The sequence below is a fragment of the Acipenser ruthenus genome, chromosome 16, assembly GCF_902713425.1.
Source record: "Acipenser ruthenus chromosome 16, fAciRut3.2 maternal haplotype, whole genome shotgun sequence".
NCBI lineage: Eukaryota > Metazoa > Chordata > Actinopteri > Acipenseriformes > Acipenseridae > Acipenser > Acipenser ruthenus.
Window position 1 is genome coordinate 16,634,688 of NC_081204.1, and position 21,336 is coordinate 16,656,023.

The 21,336-nt window shown below is 42.1% G+C and overlaps 1 protein-coding gene across 1 annotated transcript in view; it reads left to right on the plus strand.

The window, feature by feature from the left end:
* The first annotated feature begins 3,806 nt into the window (after window positions 1-3,806).
* LOC117412585 (monoacylglycerol lipase ABHD6) overlaps window positions 3,807-21,336 on the plus strand; it is a 29,244-nt gene continuing 11,714 nt past the window's right edge. Inside the window, exons 1-2 of the mRNA XM_058988938.1 lie at window positions 3,807-3,939; window positions 18,570-18,708. Of these exons, the coding sequence (XP_058844921.1) occupies window positions 18,590-18,708 (119 nt within the window). The 5' untranslated portion in view covers window positions 3,807-3,939; window positions 18,570-18,589. The remainder of the gene's footprint in view (window positions 3,940-18,569; window positions 18,709-21,336) is intronic.

A 21,336-nucleotide genomic window follows, 5' to 3' on the forward strand; every position in this document is an offset into this window, starting at 1 on the left:
AGATTTTGCTTTATGTTTTGGATCATTGTCTTGTTGGAAGACAAATCTCCGTCCCAGTCTCAGGTCTTTTGCAGACTCCATCAGGTTTTCTTCCAGAATGGTCCTGTATTTGGCTCCATCCATCTTCCCATCAATTTTAACCATCTTCCCTGTCCCTGCTGAAGAAAAGCAGGCCCAAACCATGATGCTGCCACCACCATGTTTGACAGTGGGGATGGTGTGTTCAGGGTGATGAGCTGTGTTGCTTTTACGCCAAACATAACGTTTTGCATTGTTGCCAAAAAGTTCGATTTTGGTTTCATCTGACCAGAACACCTTCTTCCACATGTTTGGTGTGTCTCCCAGGTGGCTTGTGGCAAACTGTAAACGACACTTTTTATGGATATCTTTAAGAAATGGCTTTCTTCTTGCCACTCTTCCATAAAGGCCAGATTTGTGCAGTATACGGCTGATTGTTGTCCTATGGACAGAGTCTCCCACCTCAGCTGTAGATCTCTGCAGTTACTCCAGAGTGATCATGGGCCTCTTGGCTGCATCTCTGATCAGTCTTCTCCTTGTATGAGCTGAAAGTTTAGAGGGACGGCCAGGTCTTGGTAGATTTGCAGTGGTCTGATACTCCTTCCATTTCAATATTATCGCTTGCACAGTGCTCCTTGGGATGTTTAAAGCTTGGGAAATCTTTTTGTATCCAAATCCGGCTTTAAACTTCTCCACAACAGTATCTCGGACCTGCCTGGTGTGTTCCTTGTTCTTCATGATGCTCTCTGCGCTTTAAACGGACCTCTGAGACTACCACAGTGCAGGTGCATTTATACGGAGACTTGATTACACACAGGTGGATTCTATTTATCATCATTAGTCATTTAGGTCAACATTGGATCATTCAGAGATCCTCACTGAACTTCTGGAGAGAGTTTGCTGCACTGAAAGTAAAGGGGCTGAATAATTTTGCACGCCCAATTTTTCAGTTTTTTATTTGTTAAAAAAGTTTGAAATATCCAATAAATTTCATTCCACTTCATGATTGTGTCCCACTTGTTGTTGATTCTTCACAAAAAATTACAGTTTCATATCTTTATGTTTGAAGCCTGAAATGTGGCAAAAGGTCACAAAGTTCAAGGGGGCCGAATACTTTCGCAAGGCACTGTATTATGATGTATGGTAATGAAACCAGATTTTATGTATTTTTGTATTTACTGTAAAGATTATGTATTTAATCACAGGCAGATCAATTTAATGTTAAGCATCCAGAAATGATAACAAAAGCAATACAAGTATAAACATTACGATTAAATACCAATAAAAAAATGTGTTTCTGTTTTTATCCTGTTAATCACAAAGCTTAATTGTCATGTTACTTGTTTACGACTACATTGGGGGGTGAAATTTGGCAAGGAGGCGACATTTGTCATGACACCACAAGTTCAGGGTGAAGGATCTCAGATCTAAAATCCTGTTATTGTGATTTATTTTACCCCTAAGTGCACTCCACATGAAATGATCATTTTTGGGACATGCTTTATAAAAACTAATAACGTTCTCAATGAAAGGAAACATTCAGGTAGAATCTGACACTTAAAAACAACCAACAACTCTTTTTAAAACCCTTAAATCACGAAAAGGTTTTGACAATGTCAACCCAGGGGACTTTTTCAACCTGAAAAAGAAACAAGGACCAGGGGTCACAGGTGGAGATTAGATAAAGGGGCATTCAGAAAATAGGAGGCACTTTTTTACACAGAGAATTGTGGGAGTCTGGAACCAACTCCCCAGTAATGTTGTTGAAGCTGACACCCTGGGATCCTTCAAGAAGCTGCTTGATGAGATTCTGGGATCAATAAGCTACTAACAACCAAACGAGCAAGATGGGCCGAATGGCCTCCTCTCGTTTGTAAACTTTCTTATGCTCTTATGTTCTTTTGGTAAACTCAGTGCACTATCAATCACTCCATATGTGAAATAGCCTGTTAGGATAGGATTCTTCAGTGTGATGTCAGTTACTGAAGTGCTAAACATCACTGGAGCGGTGCTTTGCACATAATGCAGATGCCTTGGCTTTCATTTTTTGTTTTTTTGCCCCCCTCCTAAATTTGCTGTCTTAGCTTGCCTAGGCCTTCTTCCGGGCCTCCACATAATAAACCTAACAAATGATTTTCAGACACTAAGTGATTTTTTTAAAGAAATGTTTGAACTTGTTTGCCATGTTGGAAATGATGCAATCTCTTTTCATGGTCACATGATGGTGTTGCCTAAGGCAGTGGTTTTGAACCTGTGGTAAGCGTACCTTTACTGTTACGTGACAGGCTTGCCACTGGTACGCACCGACAGTTCTTTATGACGAGATGATTCTTCAAAACACAATGCTCCCTCAATCGCACCGTAGTGTATCAATCTGTACCACTGATCCTGCATCACAGAGACATGACAAAATGGTTACAAATGCAACATTTGTAAAGTTTTGAGTCAACACGAATGGATTGTTTCGTCTGCTGAGTCTTGCATCTTGATATAATAGAATATAATATAATTGATATAATATGATATAATAGAATTAGTTACTTTGTTTACTGTCAGGAGTTTAAGATTGATTTAATTGCACACGATTCCCCAGTTAGATGATGAGCTGATAATATTTCTTCAGCCAAAGAAGCAGGCACGGTCATTTCAGAGCACCATCACCATAATGTAACAGTATGTAGCAGGAGTTTTGTACTAAATAGGTTCAGCTGTTGCAGGGAAAACAAAGTTTATTTCTCAAACTGACCATTTAAAAAATGTGAAAATGAACTCACAGAATACAGGGACTGTAATTAGGAAGTGTACAATGTACTGCAGCTTACTTGATTGCAGTAAACAAAACAAAACAAAAAACACCATTTGCTAAACGGTATTTAAATCATAAGAGCTGCAGCATGCTGTCAGATCAGGACTCCACTAACACTGAGCATGGGAGCTGCAGCATGCTGTCAGATCAGGACTCCACTAACACTGAGCATGGGAGCTGCAGCATGCTGTCAGATCAGGACTCCACTAACACTAAGCATAGGAGCTGCAGCATGCTGTCAGATCAGGACTTCACTAACACTGAGCATGGGAGCTGCAGCATGCTGTCAGATCAGGACTTCACTAACACTGAGCATAGGAGCTGCAGCATGCTGTCAGATCAATACTCCACTAACACTAAGCATAGGAGCTGCAGCATGCTGTCAGATCAGGACTTCACTAACACTGAGCATAGGAGCTGCAGCATACTGTCACCAATTCCACACACAACACTTGCAAAATATTACAAATATAAACATGCTGAGTTCATTGCAGTCATCAGCTGCATAGATTAACCACTCAGCAGAATGAGGCAACAAACAAGTGAGTACAGACACAACAAAACCTGGTTGTAATGGGGTAGGTCTCAGTTTTACAACAGCAGTTTAAGATTGCACATAGTTACTGGTACTGGAGATGAAAAGGTTGGAAATCACTGGCCTAAGGCATGTTTTCACTAGTGGGCAATGTTACAGTAATGACATTGAAGACTGGGGACATGTTATGTCCTCACATCTTATGTTATATTCAGCTAAACAATGAACACACAATAGCGTACTTACAGAAACACAGAAGACACACTAATCAATTCAAAAACGTTGTCTACTGGGTTAAATAAAACAATATCTTATATTTACTATCACAAAGGAGCGTAGTTACTTAGGCGACTGCATTTCTGTCGGCAAAGTCATTGGCTCTCGCTGCCCTTCCTTTTCCATCCCTTTAAGTGCAGCAACAAAGCAAACGCGCTACTGCTGCTGCGCAGTCGTGTTTGAATCAGCACCCTGTCACCATGCTTCTGTGATCGTCGCTGCAGATTGAGATTTTCACCCAAATTAAAGCAGCACTCGAATGTGGAGCAAATTGACTGGAGCATCGAAATAGGATAACGACGAGGTAAGAAACATGAGACATGTATGATGGGCTTGTTAAAGAGTTGTGGAGTATACTGTAACAACGACAGAGTACAGAACAATCCGTGACAGTACAGTAATCTACCGCTGCAGGGACCTGCTGTGCAGTTACATCAGGGACACAGCAGCTGAAACAAGGAAGGCTTTATTACTTTTCGAACTTTTGTTAACTTTGTTTTTATTTATTTATCTTTTGTAGCATTGAACAATGTAACTTTTAGTTTAGCTAGTATACTGTAGTCATTCCAACTATAGCATAGGTACAGGGGCGGTATTAGCCTAGTTGGTCTTACATTACTGGCCACAGCAGTTCAAATAGGCTGGCTGTATTGTCACTTAGTTGTATGCGACGAAGGTGCATTTTCACAGCTGTGCGTGATTGCTTACCATTGCAGTTACAATGGGCCAGCGGCATCACATAAGAAAATGTTCCAGAAAAATATTTTTGAAATAATTTCTATTACATTTCTTTAGAATGTATAAAACGTTCTAGAATCTTTCTAGAACATGTTCGTAAGGGATCGTGTTCACTGTACACTGTTCCTGGCGTTTCTTAAGGGATCGTGATCACTGTACACTGTTCCTGGCGTTTCGTATGGGATCGTGATCACTGTACACTGTTCCTGGCGTTTCGTATGGGATCGTGATCACTGTACACTGTTCCTGGCGTTTCGTATGGGATCGTGATCACTGTACACTGTTCCTGGCGTTTCGTATGGGATCGTGATCACTGTACACTGTTCCTGGCGTTTGCAGTGCAGACAAGATAAATTGACAAGAAAATCATTCTGCACCCCCCTGTTAAAATATTAAAGAAATGAGACCATAAAACATACCCATGCATATTGCACGTTGAACCCTGTGTGTCCTGCTTATCCTGCATAACAATATACTGATTACACCATAAAACATGTACCCATGAATATTGGACGTTGAACCCTGTGTGTCCTGCTTATCCTGCAGTAGCAATACTGATTATATAACAGTTTTTGTTTTTTTATAGGTACTGGACTGCTAACCAAAAAAAAAAAAAAAAAAAAAAACGAAAAAAAAAAAACCTTCCAGCAATTAGATTTGGAATGGGAACCAAGTTCAGGCAGTGACTGTGCCTTTTAGTTTCGCGTTCTGCCTAATGATGCTAACACACAGTCAGCGAGGAGGCGTAGAGACGGGCTGTTTAAAATAACATCGCAACTTAACTGTGTCTGTTTGCTGGGGCCTGGCCTCTCTGCAGAGGAAACACACACAGGCTTTACAATGTAACTGTGCTGTCTGGAACTGCTTCTGTACCAGGACAGACAGGAGCAACCACCCTCTGCTCTCATTATCACACCTTTCACCCCCCTTTGCTCTCATTACCACACCTCTCACCTCCCCCCCTCTGCAGAGGAAACACACACAGGCTTTACAATGTAACAGTGCTGTGTGGAACTGCTTCTGTACCAGGAGAGACAGGAGCATCCCCCTCTCCTCTCATTATCACACCTCTCTCATCCCCCACTCTCCTCTCATTATCACACCTCTCACCCCCCCTCTGCTCTCATTATCACACCTCTCACCCCCCTCTGCTCTCATTATCACACCTCTCTCATCTCCCCCTCTGCTCTCATTATCACACCTCTCACCCCCCTTTGCTCTCATTATCACACCTCTCACCTCCCCCCCAACAGTGTGTGTGGTACCCTGTACACTCTCCAGTTACACAGTGTTTAAAATAACAGCACCTTCCCATTCCATCAACAATCGTGTGCTAGAATCATAGAGAGGGGCTGTTTAAAATAACAGCACCTTCCCATTCCATCAACAATCGTGTGCTAGAATCATAGAGAGGAGCTGTTTAAAAGGGAAGGCATTAGTTAGCTCTTTCAACACTGCAGACTTGTAAAGAGGTCGAGGAAGAATAACCCTAATCACCAGTTAAGCTACCATGTCCAGTCCTGGGTGTGCCCTTATATCATTGTTGTATTGTTATTTCCATAAAGACTGCTCAACTGTTTTCCAGGTATAGTTACAGTGGGGCTGTCTTTGTATGCAGTTATTTGTGCTGATGAAGTTAAAGGATTTTTGTGAATGATTTTTCCGGTTAATTAAAATGAGACCTTGCTAGACCTCCCGCTGTCTGCCAGTAGCCTTTTGTGTAACAGCAGATCAATACCTGGTCTAGTTATACAGTACAATGCATGTGTAAATATTGAGAATCTATGTGCAGTAAATGTATAGCGCAAACACACTGGAACGTGGCAGCACACTGTACAGCATTAAGGAAGGTGCTGACTGCATTGTATTCACCTTGAATTTCACTTACCTTTTACAAGCGACACGTGTTGTGACACCAGTCTCACACTATGAGTATTCATTGAGTGGACTGTAGAAGCATGCCACTGTTAGCCTGGCCAGGCCTGCAGAATTCCGTTCTCTATAGTTTAAAAGTATGTTTGCTGTTTCCCTTTTAAGTGCTGGTTTTAGGAAATGTTACCCCTTTAAATGTGTTGGAGGATCTTGACCTTTTTAAACCCTACACTAATACACTATGGGGTGGAATAGAGTTCCTTCTGTTTTGGTTGCTGCAGGATATTTGAAAAGTGTTCAGGTTTGCTGTTGGATATTTGAAAAGTGTTCAGGTTTGATGCTGGATATTAAAAGTGTTCAGGTTTGATGCTGGATATTTGAAGGGTTCAGGTTTGATGCTGGAAATTTGAAGGGTTCAGGTTTGATGCTGGATATTTGAAGGGTTCAGGTTTGATGCTGGATATTTGAAGGGTTCAGGTTTGATGCTGGATATTTGAAGGGTTCAGGTTTGATGCTGGATGTTTGAAGGGTTCAGGTTTGATGCTGGAAAGAAGATCTTGTTTTTCTAATTGGACTGCAAGCGGTTTTGTCTTGTGGATTTTGTACTGTAATAATTCAGTGGCTTTGAATGCCTATCAGCCAATCAGGACACAGATCTCACAACCCATTCTATAAACCCATTTACAGTTTTTCCCAATTATTTACACACGTTTGCTGAATCTTTGGCTCATTTTCCCAAAACTCTAAACACACAACACACTGATGTGCTCAACGCAAAACACTACTATGAATATCCCATCAGTAGGTTTATGCCTTTTGCATTTTCAGTGTTACACTGTAGCCGGTTGTAAAAAATTGTCACAGTAATGTATACCTACTTAAATATATATAAATAAACACACACAAATGCAATACAGTAACAAAAACATTGTCATTTATTTCCAAAATGCAGTATTTTTGAACACTTGTGTTTTGTATGTAACACTTTCCATACCCAACAGGAGAAAACCAGGAAAAACATTCAGTAAGATAAAGGGTTTTCTGTACAAAAATAAAAAATGAAAGTGGCTCATTCTTTCAAAACTCTAAACACAAAAAGACAAAAACACATGCAAAATGTAAGACAAAAGAAATTAGGCTGCATCCCGCCTCCTATTTTGAATCTTCTGGAGTGACGGATCCAGCCGCCGAAAGCCCCCACATCAACTTCACCACATGCATCCTCCATTGCCTGGAGAAGAGGCATGCATGGGAGGGGATGGCGGTCATACATCTTCCATCGCCATGCCGAAAAAAACTCTTCAATTGGGTTTAGGAATGGGGAATATGGTGGGAGGTATAGAACAATAAATTGTGGGTGGTCGATGAACCAGTTGCGGACCAGAGCAGCCCGGTGGAAACTCACGTTGTCCCAGATGACAACATACCTGGGCTGCTCTGGTCCACCCCTCTGCTAGGCTGGAATGAGGATGCCATGTAGTGTGTCCAGGAATGTGATGAGAAGGGTGGTGTTGTAGGGACCAAGGTTGGCATGGTGATGGAGGACGCCTTGCTGGGTATGACGGCTGCGCACATGGTGATATTCCCTCCACACTGTCCAGGGACATTCACAATGGCACGGTGGCCAATAATGTTCCGTCCCCGTCCCCTTCTTTTGGCTAGGTTGAAGCCAGCCTCATCAATGTAAATATAAACGTGCTGAATTGCAGTGGCATCCAGCTCCAAGACTCTCTGAAACAGACAACAAGACAATATGTGAAATAGACCTAGAGCAGTCAATATGGTGAGGCACAATACACTGGATTACAGTACTGTAATGTGTATATACAGTGCTGATGTGATAGTAAATTCACAGAATAGTACTTACTTGCACATATTCATAGCGCTGTTCTTTAACCCTCTCTGAGTTTCGCTCAAATGGCACCCTGTAGACCTGTTTCATCCGGATTCGGTTGCGCTGTAATACACGGTCCAATGTAGACAAGCCCACCTGGTGAATGTTATTGAATATTGTGTTGTCTGCAATTATGTGGTTCTGGATTTCTCGTAGTCTAATGGTATTGTTTGCCACCACCATGTTCACAATAGCGGTCTCCTGTTCTGGTGTGAACAGCCGGTGTCTTCCACCATGGCCTGGCCGTCTCTCAGTTCTGCAGAAGATCCACAAATATGATATGATTGGTTACAGTAAGCTAAAATAATCTATTTTCTTTCAATATGAAATGACATTACTGTAACATTGGCCAACAATCACTGAGTAACATAGGCCTACTAATATGTCGGACTGCAGTATACTACATTTATCATACATAAAGAGCATAGTGTAGATGGTAGGTAACTTACCGGTTCTCATTTCTGAATGTACGGATGATAGATGCAACCGTGTAGCGGCTCAGGTTGGGCTGAACCCTCTGCCCAGCCTCCCTCATACTCAATCCATGGTTGAGCACATGGTCAACCAATGTGGCCCTGATCTCATCTGAGACAACTGTCCTTCCTCGTCCTCGTCCTCCTCTTCCTTCTCTTACTCTCACTCCTTGACCTCTAGCTCTTGCTTCACCATTGACTTCCATTTTCCTCCAAAACAGGAGAGCTCATCTGTGGCCTTTTCTAGTGCTAAAGCTCTGATTTCTAAGTGAACAATTCAGCAACTAGTGTTTACACCTGTGAGGAGTGGGTGTTGCCAATTGGTGTATAGAGCTTGGCATTGTGATTGGCGTTGCTTTCCAAAGGGACTACAGAGATTTTAATTTTGAATGTTGTGCCTAATGTAGAGAACTGTGTGTAGTGTTTTGCAAAAAGTGTGATATAGAATTGGAAACTGAGTGTAAAGCAGGAATTGTGCTTGCAATTTTGCAGACTTGGTTTAGGGATTTGGTATATGAGTTTCAGGTTTCGGTGATTGCGTTTCAAGTTCCAATTGGGAAAAACTGTAAACATATACGGCAAGATCCACAGCTCTGATCTGGGGTTACCTTTGAGTTAACATTGCATTGTCCAAGATTAGTGAAACCAGCCGTTAAACATTGTGTACAAACATGCATCTGTGTACAGGACTGTGTGTGTGCAGCATTGGACTGTGTGTGTGTGCAGCATTGGACTGTGTGTGTGTAGCATTGGACTGTGTGTGTGCAGCATTGGACTGTGTGTGTGTACAGGACTGTGTGTGTGCAGCATTGGACTGTGTGTGTGCAGCATTGGACTGTGTGTGTGCAGCATTGGACTGTGTGTGTGCAGTATTGGACTGTGTGTGTGTGTACAGGACTGTGTGTGTGCAGCATTGGACTGTGTGTGTGCAGCATTGGACTGTGTGTGTGCAGCATTGGACTGTGTGTGTGCAGCATTGGACTGTGTGTGTGCAGCATTGGACTGTGTGTGTGTGTAGCATTGGACTGTGTGTGTGCAGCATTGGACTGTGTGTGTGTGTAGCATTGGACTGTGTGTGTGCAGCATTGGACTGTGTGTGTGTGTGCAGTATTTCATTGAAAGATGTGATACATTGGCCTGCCCTGTACACTAAGACTAGCACCTATATTTGGTCTGGATATTTTTGTTTAAGCAAAATTTGAAACACTTTTCACTTGGCTACATATTTGAGTATATAATTATTTCAGAACTGAATAACAAAGAACACATTTTAGTCCATGAGCCCAGACTCAGAAAGCCCTTGTTTTTGAGTTGGCTGCACCCCCCGTCACACTAAAGTTTTTTGGTATCATTTTGTTCCTTATATGTCCTTAAAAAAAAAAAAATCCTGCTTTTCACTGAAGTGTCTCTTCTGTCACAGCTGATGTGAAGCAGTTATGTGGGATGTGACAAAACAATACCATGTAGCGTCGCCTAGTTTATACAGAATATTTAAATGCATATGTATATATTTACATATCACAGAATAAAGTTTTTACTTAACATATTATGAAAGAAAAAAGTACACCACCACAGAAAGCCAATTCTTACATTTGTGCATAACATGATACTTCATATAAAGTAATCACCCATAGTTTGTTACATTAGTACAGCAAAATACCACATTATATTTTACTTAAAAGTCTGTGAAAAGCAGATCTCTCTCTCTCTCTGATCACAATGTTAAAAATGCCTGCAAGCTTTCTCGCTCATGTGACGACATATCCATGTGACAGACATAGACCAATCAAAACGCAAGACTGTTATGCCGTTCCATAACTATATGCAACCACAATTTTGTCACAGAGGTCATGAAAATCGAGAATTTAAACAAAAGTCTGTGAAATCTTGGAAATGAATGTAAAAACACATCTGGTTAGGAACTGCCTATATTTCCTTGAAAATGCAGTATGTCATGCACTGAAAATACAAATCTTTTTTTATTTCCTGCAAACTGTAGATAAAACGAGAGGTTGATCTGTTTCTGGTCTTTTTGTGATCTTTGTGCTGCCCTGTTTCTTGGACACGTTGCTGTCTGTGTGATTTCACCTTTGTACTCCTGTTTTTTGTTTGTTTTTATGTTTAAAGGGGCAGTGCTCTGTAGGCTACTCAGAAACAACCAGGTTAAATGTCTCATTCTAATTATTGAAGAAAAAATATACAGTATACCAGGTTTCCCCTGGGTTCTAAATTTTTGTAGTCACTAGTGACTAATACTTTCTAAAAACATTAGTCACTCCAGATATTCAGTAGTCACTACTGGCGCACAGCTCAAGTCTTCAAGGGTGTTATGAATCCTGTTTTTTTATGTTATACCTTAAATCACTGTATTGACCAAAACAATTATTTAATTAAACCATTTTAATAATGCTCTACAGTTTAAATAAATTGGTAATTTACAGCTGTAAAGTTTTAGAACATTAAAACTCAAGAACCAGATTTTTTTGCCCTGAAAAGCTACACACACAGAATGCATTATGAATTACTTATACCATGTATGTCTTTTTACAATAAAAAGAAAAAAAAAACAGTGTTAGAATATTATATACAACCCATGGAAACAGAGTTTTGCAATAAGGCTGAAACTTTGCTGCTTGTTTTCTTGCTTGTGTAACAGGGATACGACTGAGGTTATATATGCGCCGGGCTATGTTGTCAACAAGCCCGATGTTGTCGTCCAAGCTTTACTGTGAAACTGACTGTAACCAGGGAGGGTGCGAGCGCATTCTACTGACTGGAGAATAAAACACGGGAGTTTAATTATGAAAACGCAAGTGTAAAGAAACATGGTAATACAACATACATTCATTTACTGCGTATTGGTATTGATTGTGTCTGGTCAGGGAAGGGGGACACACGAGTGCGTTAAGAGAATTTCAGCGGGATATTTTTTATTTCAGCGGGGCATTGGCGCAATGGCGCTAACACTGCAGATGCAAAGGTTTGAGCAGAACTCTCTGTAGTCGTGAAATCGCAGCAGCAGAAGCTGTCAGGTTGCAAAGAATAAAGCGAGGCTGAAAGCTCCAGCAGCACCGAGCACAGCCTCATAAAGCGGTCTGGGTTACCATGGTAACTGACACGCGACATTAAACTGAGGCGCTGAATGGCTGACTGCATTTACGTCGCCTACCACGGGATGAGAACGTTGCAGAGTCAATGAATCGAGAGGCTGAGGCGCTGATGGTTTAGCGATCCCTTCTTTTGAAGAACGAGACGTTGTGTGTGACTTTAACAAAAGGGATTTTTTTTATAGTACAAACAGAAACGATCGTCACTAGTGACGATTCCACATTTTTTTTTGTCGTCACTTTCAAAAAACATTCGCAAATTACGAGAGTGACGAGCGACAGCGAAACCCCTGGTATACCGTTTCATTTTGAACACTGTAATAAAAACAATTTCATATGCTGATTTTGTATATAGATGTAGATTTATGCCGGACGCGCACAGAGAAACAGGAACACAGTTTATTTCTGTTTCGCTGCATGGTGTGAAAGCCTGCATTGTACAGTATTCTAATAATAATAATAATAACAATAATAATAATAATAATAATAATAATAATAATAATAATAATAATAATGTTACGTTGGTGTGAAAGGACCTTTACCTAAGTTTTGTACTCTAAATTAACATTTAAACTTGCCAGCAGTCAAAAGCAGTAGTCTTTATATTATTGGTTTTTGTGTACTGTTTAAAAGCTCTTGTGTTTGTTGATGAAGCTAAACCTACATTATTTGGTGACCTTTCTGTGACATTATCGTGAATTCTTGTTTTTTTTTCTGCAACGGGAAATGTACTAAAAATCACAGTGACAAACTCTTATCCTTAACGATGAATTTTGGTGAGTTTACTATTTACTGGAATCAATTTGATCTTGAACTCACTTGTTTTAAAGCTTGAAAAAACATAGTAAGTTAATGCTTAGCAAATCCTCAGTCAGAAAGTGTGACAATAGAAAAAATAGCATTTTTTTTTTAAATTATTTAAATTATTTTTAATAATATAAGGTTGTGGCTCCCGAGTGGCGCATCCAGTAAAGGTGCTCCGCATGGAGTGCAGGATGCACCCTATAGCCTGGAGATTGCATGTTCGAATCCAGGCTATGCCACTGCCGACCGGGGGTTCCTAGGGGGCAGCGCACAATTGTCCGAGTGTCGCCCGGGTAGGGAAGGCTTAGGTCGGCAGGGCAATTCACGGTGCACGGTGCACCAGCAACCCCTGTGGCTGATAGGGCGCCTGCGGGTCTGCAGTGCAGCTGCCAGATCTGTGTTGTCCTCCGGCACTATAGGTGGCTTCACTGTGGATCCGCAGTTGCCGGGGGGGTGGGTTACAGCGGTGAACCGGGATAAAAAAATAATAATTGGGCATTCCAAATTGGGGCAAAAACCGGGCTAAAAGCCATTGGCGACGACTAAATAAATAAATAAATAAATAAATAAATAATATAGGGTTGATGAACAGAATGGGCTAAATCTAGGAAGTACTTACAGGAATGAAAAACAAGCAGGAGTATTTATGCACTACATTGCTGAGGTAGAAAGAAGGCAGCTTCAAGAGAAAATAAAAGATGCAAAGTTCCTGTCAGTGATGTCATATAGTTCAACCGATAGCGCTGTCATAGAAGAGGAGCAGGTTCTACCAGAAAGGGCTGGTGACTGTGCATCACATATGGAAATTATGTGGCTAATTTTTGCAATATTTCGTAAATGATAGTAGGAAACTTTAGTAACTTCTCTAATATGTTTCTCCAATGACAGAGCGGGGGCAAAAACAACAGCTAAGTTTTTTTATATCTGATCTAAGACCTGAAGAGACGTTACTAAGCTCAGACTCTTGTAATACCACATGATTGATTTGTTTTGAATTCTGATCTAAGACCTGCAGAGACGTTACTAAGCTCAGACTCTTGTAATACCACATGATTGATTTGTTTTTTGTCTGTTCGTTTTGTTTACCTGTTTATTTTGGCCGCAAGTGCCGTGTCCTGTTTTTGTGTTCAAACCTTTTATTTTCTGTTCTGTTTAATTATTAAATGCTGAGCGCGATCACGCACTCAGCTTCATCAAAACCCCAAGTCTCTGTGTGTTACTTCCTGTTTCTGGTCTGACGTCACCCACTGCAGCCGTCTTTGTGACAGGAACCCACTAGCATAACCTCTGTTTTTCTGAGTTCAGTAACAGAACATTGTGAGTCATTGTGGCAATGTGCCCCGCCCCTGTGTGCAATTGTGTGTTATGTGTTGTATGTTGCGTGCGTGTGTTAATGTTGGTGTATAGTCATTGGTACATGGGATATAAACGGGTCTGTGTTTCACGTGTATTTAAAAAGTGTAGATTTGTATTTAGGCACGAGAAGGGCACAAATCACTTCACGTGCTGGTTAAATGTAATATGTGAGCACGGGGTTGCACAGAATTAATTCACGTGCTGGGATTCAAGTGAATAATTAATTAGTAATTGAATCCCAGCACAACAGTATAAATAGGCACATTTTTAGTCACTCGTGGTTAGGTGTTCGGTGAGTGGAGAACGAGTGTGGAGAAGGAGAAACTAAATAATAAGAACGGAAGAACGTAAATATAAAGTAAATAGTGTTTTCACTCACCGTGTTTGTCTGTCTGTGCACTGTTTAGTTCGTTTTGTTTGTCCTTTTATTTTGGCATATAGTGCTGTGTCCTGTGTTTTGTTGCAAACCTTTTTATTTTCTGTATTAAATGCTGAGCGCAATCACGCGCTCAGCTTAACCAAAACCCAAATCTCTGTCTGTTTGTTACTTCCTGCATCTGGTCTGACGCCACCCACTCTGGCCGTCTTTGTGACAGTCTTCCAGCACTTAATATCTGCTAGACAAGCCATAAGCAGCCCGCCAGCACAAATATATCCTGGTTTTACGGACAAATAAAGCTGTGTGTCGTCCGCATACAATGGTAATTTACCCCATGTCTACGGATAACGTCACCCAGAGGAAGCATATATAATGAGAACAACAGTGCACCCAAGACAGAGCCCTGTGGGACCCCATATAGGAAAGCAGACCTTTCAGATATGTCCTCCTCATAAGAGACAAACTGGAATCTGTCTGCAAGATAGGACTTAAACCATGAAAGAACTGTGACAGTCCCACAGTGTGTTCAAGGCAGTTAAGTAGAGTGGAGTGGTCTACAGTGTTGAATGCGGCACTTAGATCTAAGAGAACTAATACTGAAGGAGAGCCCAAGTCCGAGCTGAAGAGCAGTTCGTTAACAACTCTTACAAGGGCTGTTTCAGAGCTGAAGAGCAGGTCGTTAACAGCTCTTACAAGGGCTGTTTCAGTGCTATGAGCCCTACAGAATCCAGACTGGAATTTCTCCATGACTCAGTTTAGAGTGATATATTTATCTAGTTGGGTTGCAACTATCCTTTCTAAAATTGTCTAAAAAAGGTAGATTAGAAATTGGTTAATAGTTAGTAAGGACTTGAGGATCCAGGTTATGTGTTTTTTTTGTTTGTTTTTTTTAAATATAAATTTAAATCTCCATTTAAATTTAAATCTCCATTTTTTTTCTCATTTTCTCCCCAATTTGGAAAGCCCACTTATTTTTTATTATAATTCGACTCACTGCTGCCACCCCTGCACTGACTCAGGAGACGAAGATGGACGCATGCATCCTCCGAAGCGTGTGCCATCAGCCATCCGCTTCTTTTCACTCTGCAGGCCCGCCATGCAGCCACCTCAGAGCTACAGCGTCGGAGGACCACGCAGCTCTGGGCAACTTACAGGCAGGCCCGGCCAGTCTACAGGGGTCGCTGGTGTGCGGTGAGACGAGGACACCCCGGCCGACATAAGCCCTCCCCACCCAGGCGGCACTCGGCCAATTGTGCGCCGCCCCCTGGGAACTCCCATCCACGGTCGGCAGTGGAATAGCCTGGACTCGAAGCAACGATCTCAAGGCTTTATGGCACATCCTGCACTCCACGCAGAGCGCTTTTACTGGATGCGCCACTCTGGAGTTCCCCGAGGTTATGTTTTTTAAGTACTGGTTTTACCAAAGCTACCTTAGTGGAGCTGTACTCGACGAAAGTGAGTTTTATTTACAATTTTTAAAATGTGGTTGCTAACAGTATAAAAAATATTGTTTAAGAGTGTAAGTAGGAATTGGGTCAAGGGAACAGGCAGTGGTTCTCATCTGCTTAACTATTGTTTCCAATTTAATTGGAGAGAAGTCCTGCACACACACTTGTATTAAAAGAAGATTCACAATTCAGTGTTGGTTTGGAACTGGAGGATAACAACCGTGTCATAGAGTGTGACTCCTTTATTTATTTGGATCTTGATATTGCCTTAAGGACCAGATTGTTTAAATTAATGTATCATTATTAACAGCTTTATTAATAAAAGTACACATTTTGTGTTTAAAGCCAGAGCTTGACTCCAGCATCCTGCTTTTATTGTCTTTACTTGCCAACCAACTACACTATCTGACCATAAATGCAATTTAAAAAACCTAAAATCAGGATAGGTAGTATCATGATGTTTATAAACATGGTAAATAACTCTTTTAGAAGTTCAAATTGTGTAGCTTCAGGGGTTGCAGCCATCCTGAACATTTCTGGTCTGGCCCATGGACTATTTAGGCAATCAGCTGAAACTGCCTTTAGGAAATAAAATGGACTACATGGTGTAAGAACAGTAGCACTATGATAGTGTGGAATTGAACAGGGCATGGCATCTTTAAACTGCATAGCATTATGACATGATGCCCCTGCCCCTCTTACTGTACATTGTTTCCTATCTAATTATACCTACTAAGGACCACTACTTTACTACTGAACTACTTACCCCTCTCTGTGATGCATATCTGAGGAGACACCAGGCCTGCTCAATGAGCATGTCCTTACCCCTCTCTGAGGAGACACCAGTCCAGCTCAATGAGCACATCCTTACCCCTCTCTGAGGAGACACCAGTCCTGCTCAATGAGCATGTCCTTACCCCTCTCTGAGGAGACACCAGTCCAGCTCAATGAGCATGTCCTTACCCCTCTCTGAGGAGACACTGGTCCTGCTCAATGAGCATGTCCTTACCCCTCTCTGAGGAGACACCAGTCCAGCTCAATGAGCATGTCCTTACCCCTCTCTGAGGAGACACTGGTCCTGCTCAATGAGCATGTCCTTACCCCTCTCTGAGGAGACACCAGTCCTGCTCAATGAGCATGTCCTTACCCCTCTCTGAGGAGACACCAGTCCTGCTCAATGAGCATGTCCTTACCCCTCTCTGAGGAGACACCAGTCCAGCTCAATGAGCACGTCCTTACCCCTCTCTGAGGAGACACCAGTCCTGCTCAATGAGCACGTCCTTACCCCTCTCTGAGGAGACACCAGTCCTGCTCAATGAGCACGTCCTTACCCCTCTCTGAGGAGACACCAGTCCTGCTCAATGGGCCTGTGATTCCAGGCTGAAGTGAGATGTTGAGTATCTTGATCAAGGTGGTAATGTATCTGAGACCAGGCTTGCCACTCACTCGCTATATCCAGTATACAGTATGTGCATATTTTATATTTGAAAGCAGCAGGGCTGGGTCTCTGGCGCAGCAGGCTAATTCTCTACCCTTTAATGGCTTCACCTGCAGAGACTTGGGGTCCAGTCTGGCTCCAGGTGGTCATTCCGTTTATGATTCTCAGCTTGGCCCCCAGTTCCTGCCAGCTCCTAAATTCAAAGGAAACGGGCCTTCAGTGAAAACTTTTGAAATTTGTTGAACTAGTTCTGCCCTGGAGCTCTTGAGAATTCATTTAGTAGCATGTGAAAATAACAATGTGCTGGCTGTTTACTGAACTATCTGTACTGAGTATCTTACTTGTAAAAAGGAACAGTGTTGTTGTGAACTGAAAAGATTGAAGATTGAACTGAAAAGGGTGCTACTGTAGCAAGCAGTTCCCTTTTCTTACCCCTGTAGGGGTTGAGCGTTCCTGGTACAGGAGGACAGCTTATCCAGTTGTAGCTGTGAGGGGATGTGTGGTACTGACACAATTCCAGTTAGCAGCCGCCTGCTTGGGGCCATACCTCCTGTGAGCTGGGCTGCATTGTAACTGTGTCAGTTATTTTTGTTCACATACAGTGCAGACATTGTGCGTGTCCCACAGGCTGAGTGAATGTCACTGACTACAGGAGCTTTCTGCCCGTCTGTGTATCCACACCACACCAAGAGATTTACATCCATCTATAGAAACACGATCCAATTTGGATGAGCCAAGGCAAATATTCTTTAGCACAGGATATGTCCATCTACTGTAGGTCGTATTTACTGCCCCTGCTTCTGCATGAGTTGGTCTAATAAAAGTACAGCAGAACTTGTTATATCCGATCCTCTATTAACCGATGGACCTCTGCCACGTGTCATTTACACATGCTGCTACCAGCTGAACGGTACTGCTGAAACAGATCAGTGCACACTTTATTATTGGTCTGAAACTGTACGTTTATCTCTAGCAGGACAGAACAGATTCCTTTGCAGGTAAAAAAGCAGGTGCTAGAAAAGTGCTAGGGCATTGCTGTAGACCTGGGGGCAGTGTGTTTGGGAATGCAGTGTCACATGCTAACTGTCACAAAAACACAACAAGAAAGCGATTCAGAATTACTGTACCGTTAACAAAGCGAAGGATTCATAGAATTACTGTACTGTTAAAAAAACTAAAACAAAGCAAGGGATTCATATCAAATTAACAGATTAATTCTCAAACTGAACGCAGTAGGGATTCAAGGAAATGCATGCACATGGATTAGGGATTAGGGGTGGTTAACATGTAGAAAACAGAAAGTACTGATTATAGGAACACGAGCATAGCATTAACTGTTGTATAGGGGCGATGTAGGATAACAGCAACAGTATCAGTACTGTAACGTACCAGTATATCGACTCACCCCTGTGTTTGCCCCTGCAGGTGTGTCGCAGCGCAGGGAGATGGACCTGGACCTTGTGAACATGTTTCTCATAGTCGGCGGCACGCTAGCCATTCCCATCCTGGCATTCGTTGCTTCCTTTCTGCTGTGGCCTGCGGCTCTCATCAAAGTCTATTATTGGTAAGGTCAATTGTGCTGCTAATTAAAGCGTGCTATGACGTGTGTCTAAAGCGTGCCATCTGGTGCCCTGCACTGCTGTGTGCAGTGGAGTCATTGGTGCTGCCCCTGACTCTCTCAGTATGGCCCATGTCTCTGCGCAGTTACACGCCTGCCCCCAGCCTGAACCTTGTTGAGGAAGCCTAGCAAGAAATGGAATTAACAGACGCAGCTTGGACTTTCTCTCCCTGCTGTGTGCTGTGCCCCATGAGGTTTGAAGGCCTGTGCTTGCATATTTAACAAGGCTGTTCCTATAAGACTGTGCTAATAATATCCGCTTCTGAGGGCCGGAACCCACTTTATAAGTGAAGTAAGCATGAATTAGCTGGGGTCCTATGACCTGTAACACAGGAAGTTAATTTATAGAGTGGTGGTTGGGACCAGATTAGCGACAACAAAAGATCAACATCAAAACAATAATTGTTAAAGAGACTGCACTGGAAAGATGCTGTGAGCAGAGCCAGGGGTTTTACGAACATAAGAACATAAGAAAGTTTACAAACGAGAGGAGGCCATTCAGCCCATCTTGCTCATTTGGTTGTTAGTAGCTTATTGATCCCAGAATCTCATCAAGCAGCTTCTTGAAGGATCCCAGGGTGTCAGCTTCAACAACATTACTGGGGAGTTGGTTCCAGACCCTCACAATTCTCTGTGTAAAAAAGTGCCTCCTATTTTCTGCACTGAATGCCCCTTTATCTAATCTCCATTTGTGACCCCTGGTCCTTGTTTCTTTTTTCAGGTTAAAAAAGTCCCCTTGGTCGACATTGTCTATACCGTTTAGGATTTTGAATGTTTGAATCAGATCGCCGCGTAGTCTTCTTTGTTCAAGACTGAATGATTCAATTCTTTTAGCCTGTCTGCATACGACATGCCTTTTAAACCCGGGATAATTCTGGTTGCTCTTCTTTGCTCTCTTTCTAGAGCAGCAATATCCTTTTTGTAACGAGGTGACCAGAACTGAACACAGTATTCTAGATGAGGTCTTACTAATGCATTGTAAAGTTTTAACATTACTTCCCTTGATTTAAATTCAACACTTTTCACAATATATCCGAGCATCTTGTTGGCCTTTTTTATAGCTTCCCCACATTGTCTAGATGAAGACATTTCTGAGTCAACATAAACTCCTAGGTCTTTTTCATAGTTCCCTTCTTCAATTTCAGTATCTCCCATATGATATTTATAATGCACATTTTTAATGAACTGCATGCAATACTTTACACTTTTCTCTATTAAATGTTATTTGCCATGTGTCTGCCCAGTTCTGAATGCTGTCTAGATCATTTTGAATGACCTTTGCTGCTGCAACAGTGTTTGCCAGTCGTCTGCAAATTTAACAAGTTTGCTTACTATACCAGAATCTAAATCATTAATGTAGATTAGGAGTAGCAGAGGACCTAATACTGATCCCTGTGGTACACCACTGGTTACCTCTCTCCATTTTGAGGTTTCTCCTCTAATCAGTACTTTCTGTTTTGTACATGTTATCCACTTCCTAATCCATGTGCATGCATTTCCTTGAATCCCTACTGCGTTCAGTTTCAGAATTAATCTTTTATGCAGGACTTTGTCAAAAGCTTTCTGGAAATCTAAATAAACCATTGTGACAGGATAGCTGAGCGTGTGGTGTAAATGATCGTCAGACCAGTCCAGGTTTGTTGGTAAAAAAAAAACCCGGCTTTAATTTCTCACACGGCAAAAAAAACCAACAAACCATAATACCGGGATACACAGCAATGTGTAACCCGATTAAATAATAATAATAATAATAATAATAATAATAATAATAATAATGCCGGGATACACAACAATGTGTAACCCGACCCAATCAAAGGGAAAAAGGTTGCAGTCCCAAATAAACAAACAACAACGAAAACGTCTGTCTTCCTTTTGTACTCCAGGAACTGGAAAACACGGGGGGTAATAAACCCCAGCACTTCCGGGTTGTCGCTCCTCCGGCGTAATCCCGGAGCGTCCCGTTAGTGCTCTAAAACACAGAAAAGAGGAGATGGGTTTGCAGAATAAATTCCTGCACACAGACGATCCATATTCCAATTCCCTTCCCCTGTTTCTCTGCTCGTTTCTCTCTCTCTCTCTCTCTTTCTCTCTCTCTCTCTCTCTCTCTCTCTCTCTCTCTCTCGCTATCTCTCACACACACACACAGTGCCTTGCCAGAAGGAACAGAACCCCGGGCCACGCCCCCTTTTGTACGCCCCGTCCCGTCCCCATTGGTCAGCGAGGGCAACCGCCGTCAACCAATGCATGATTGCCACCGCGCTTCCCGACTGGGTCTGTGACGTGGCGCACCGCGGCTCCACCTGCTCCTCCTCCCCCGTGCCCTCACCGGTCGGGAGGGAGATCTAAAACAAGAGTTCACTCTCTCTTTGTCACAACCATGTTGTATGCTTTGCAATTATCCATTGTTGATGTTGCATCCTCAAAAAATCAAGCAGGTTAGTTAGATACGATCTCCCTTTCCTAAAACCGTGCTGACTGTCTCCCAGGATATTGTTCCCATATAGGTAATTTTCCATTTTAGATCTTATTATAGTTTCCGTAAGTTTACATATAATAGAAGTCAGGCTTATTGGT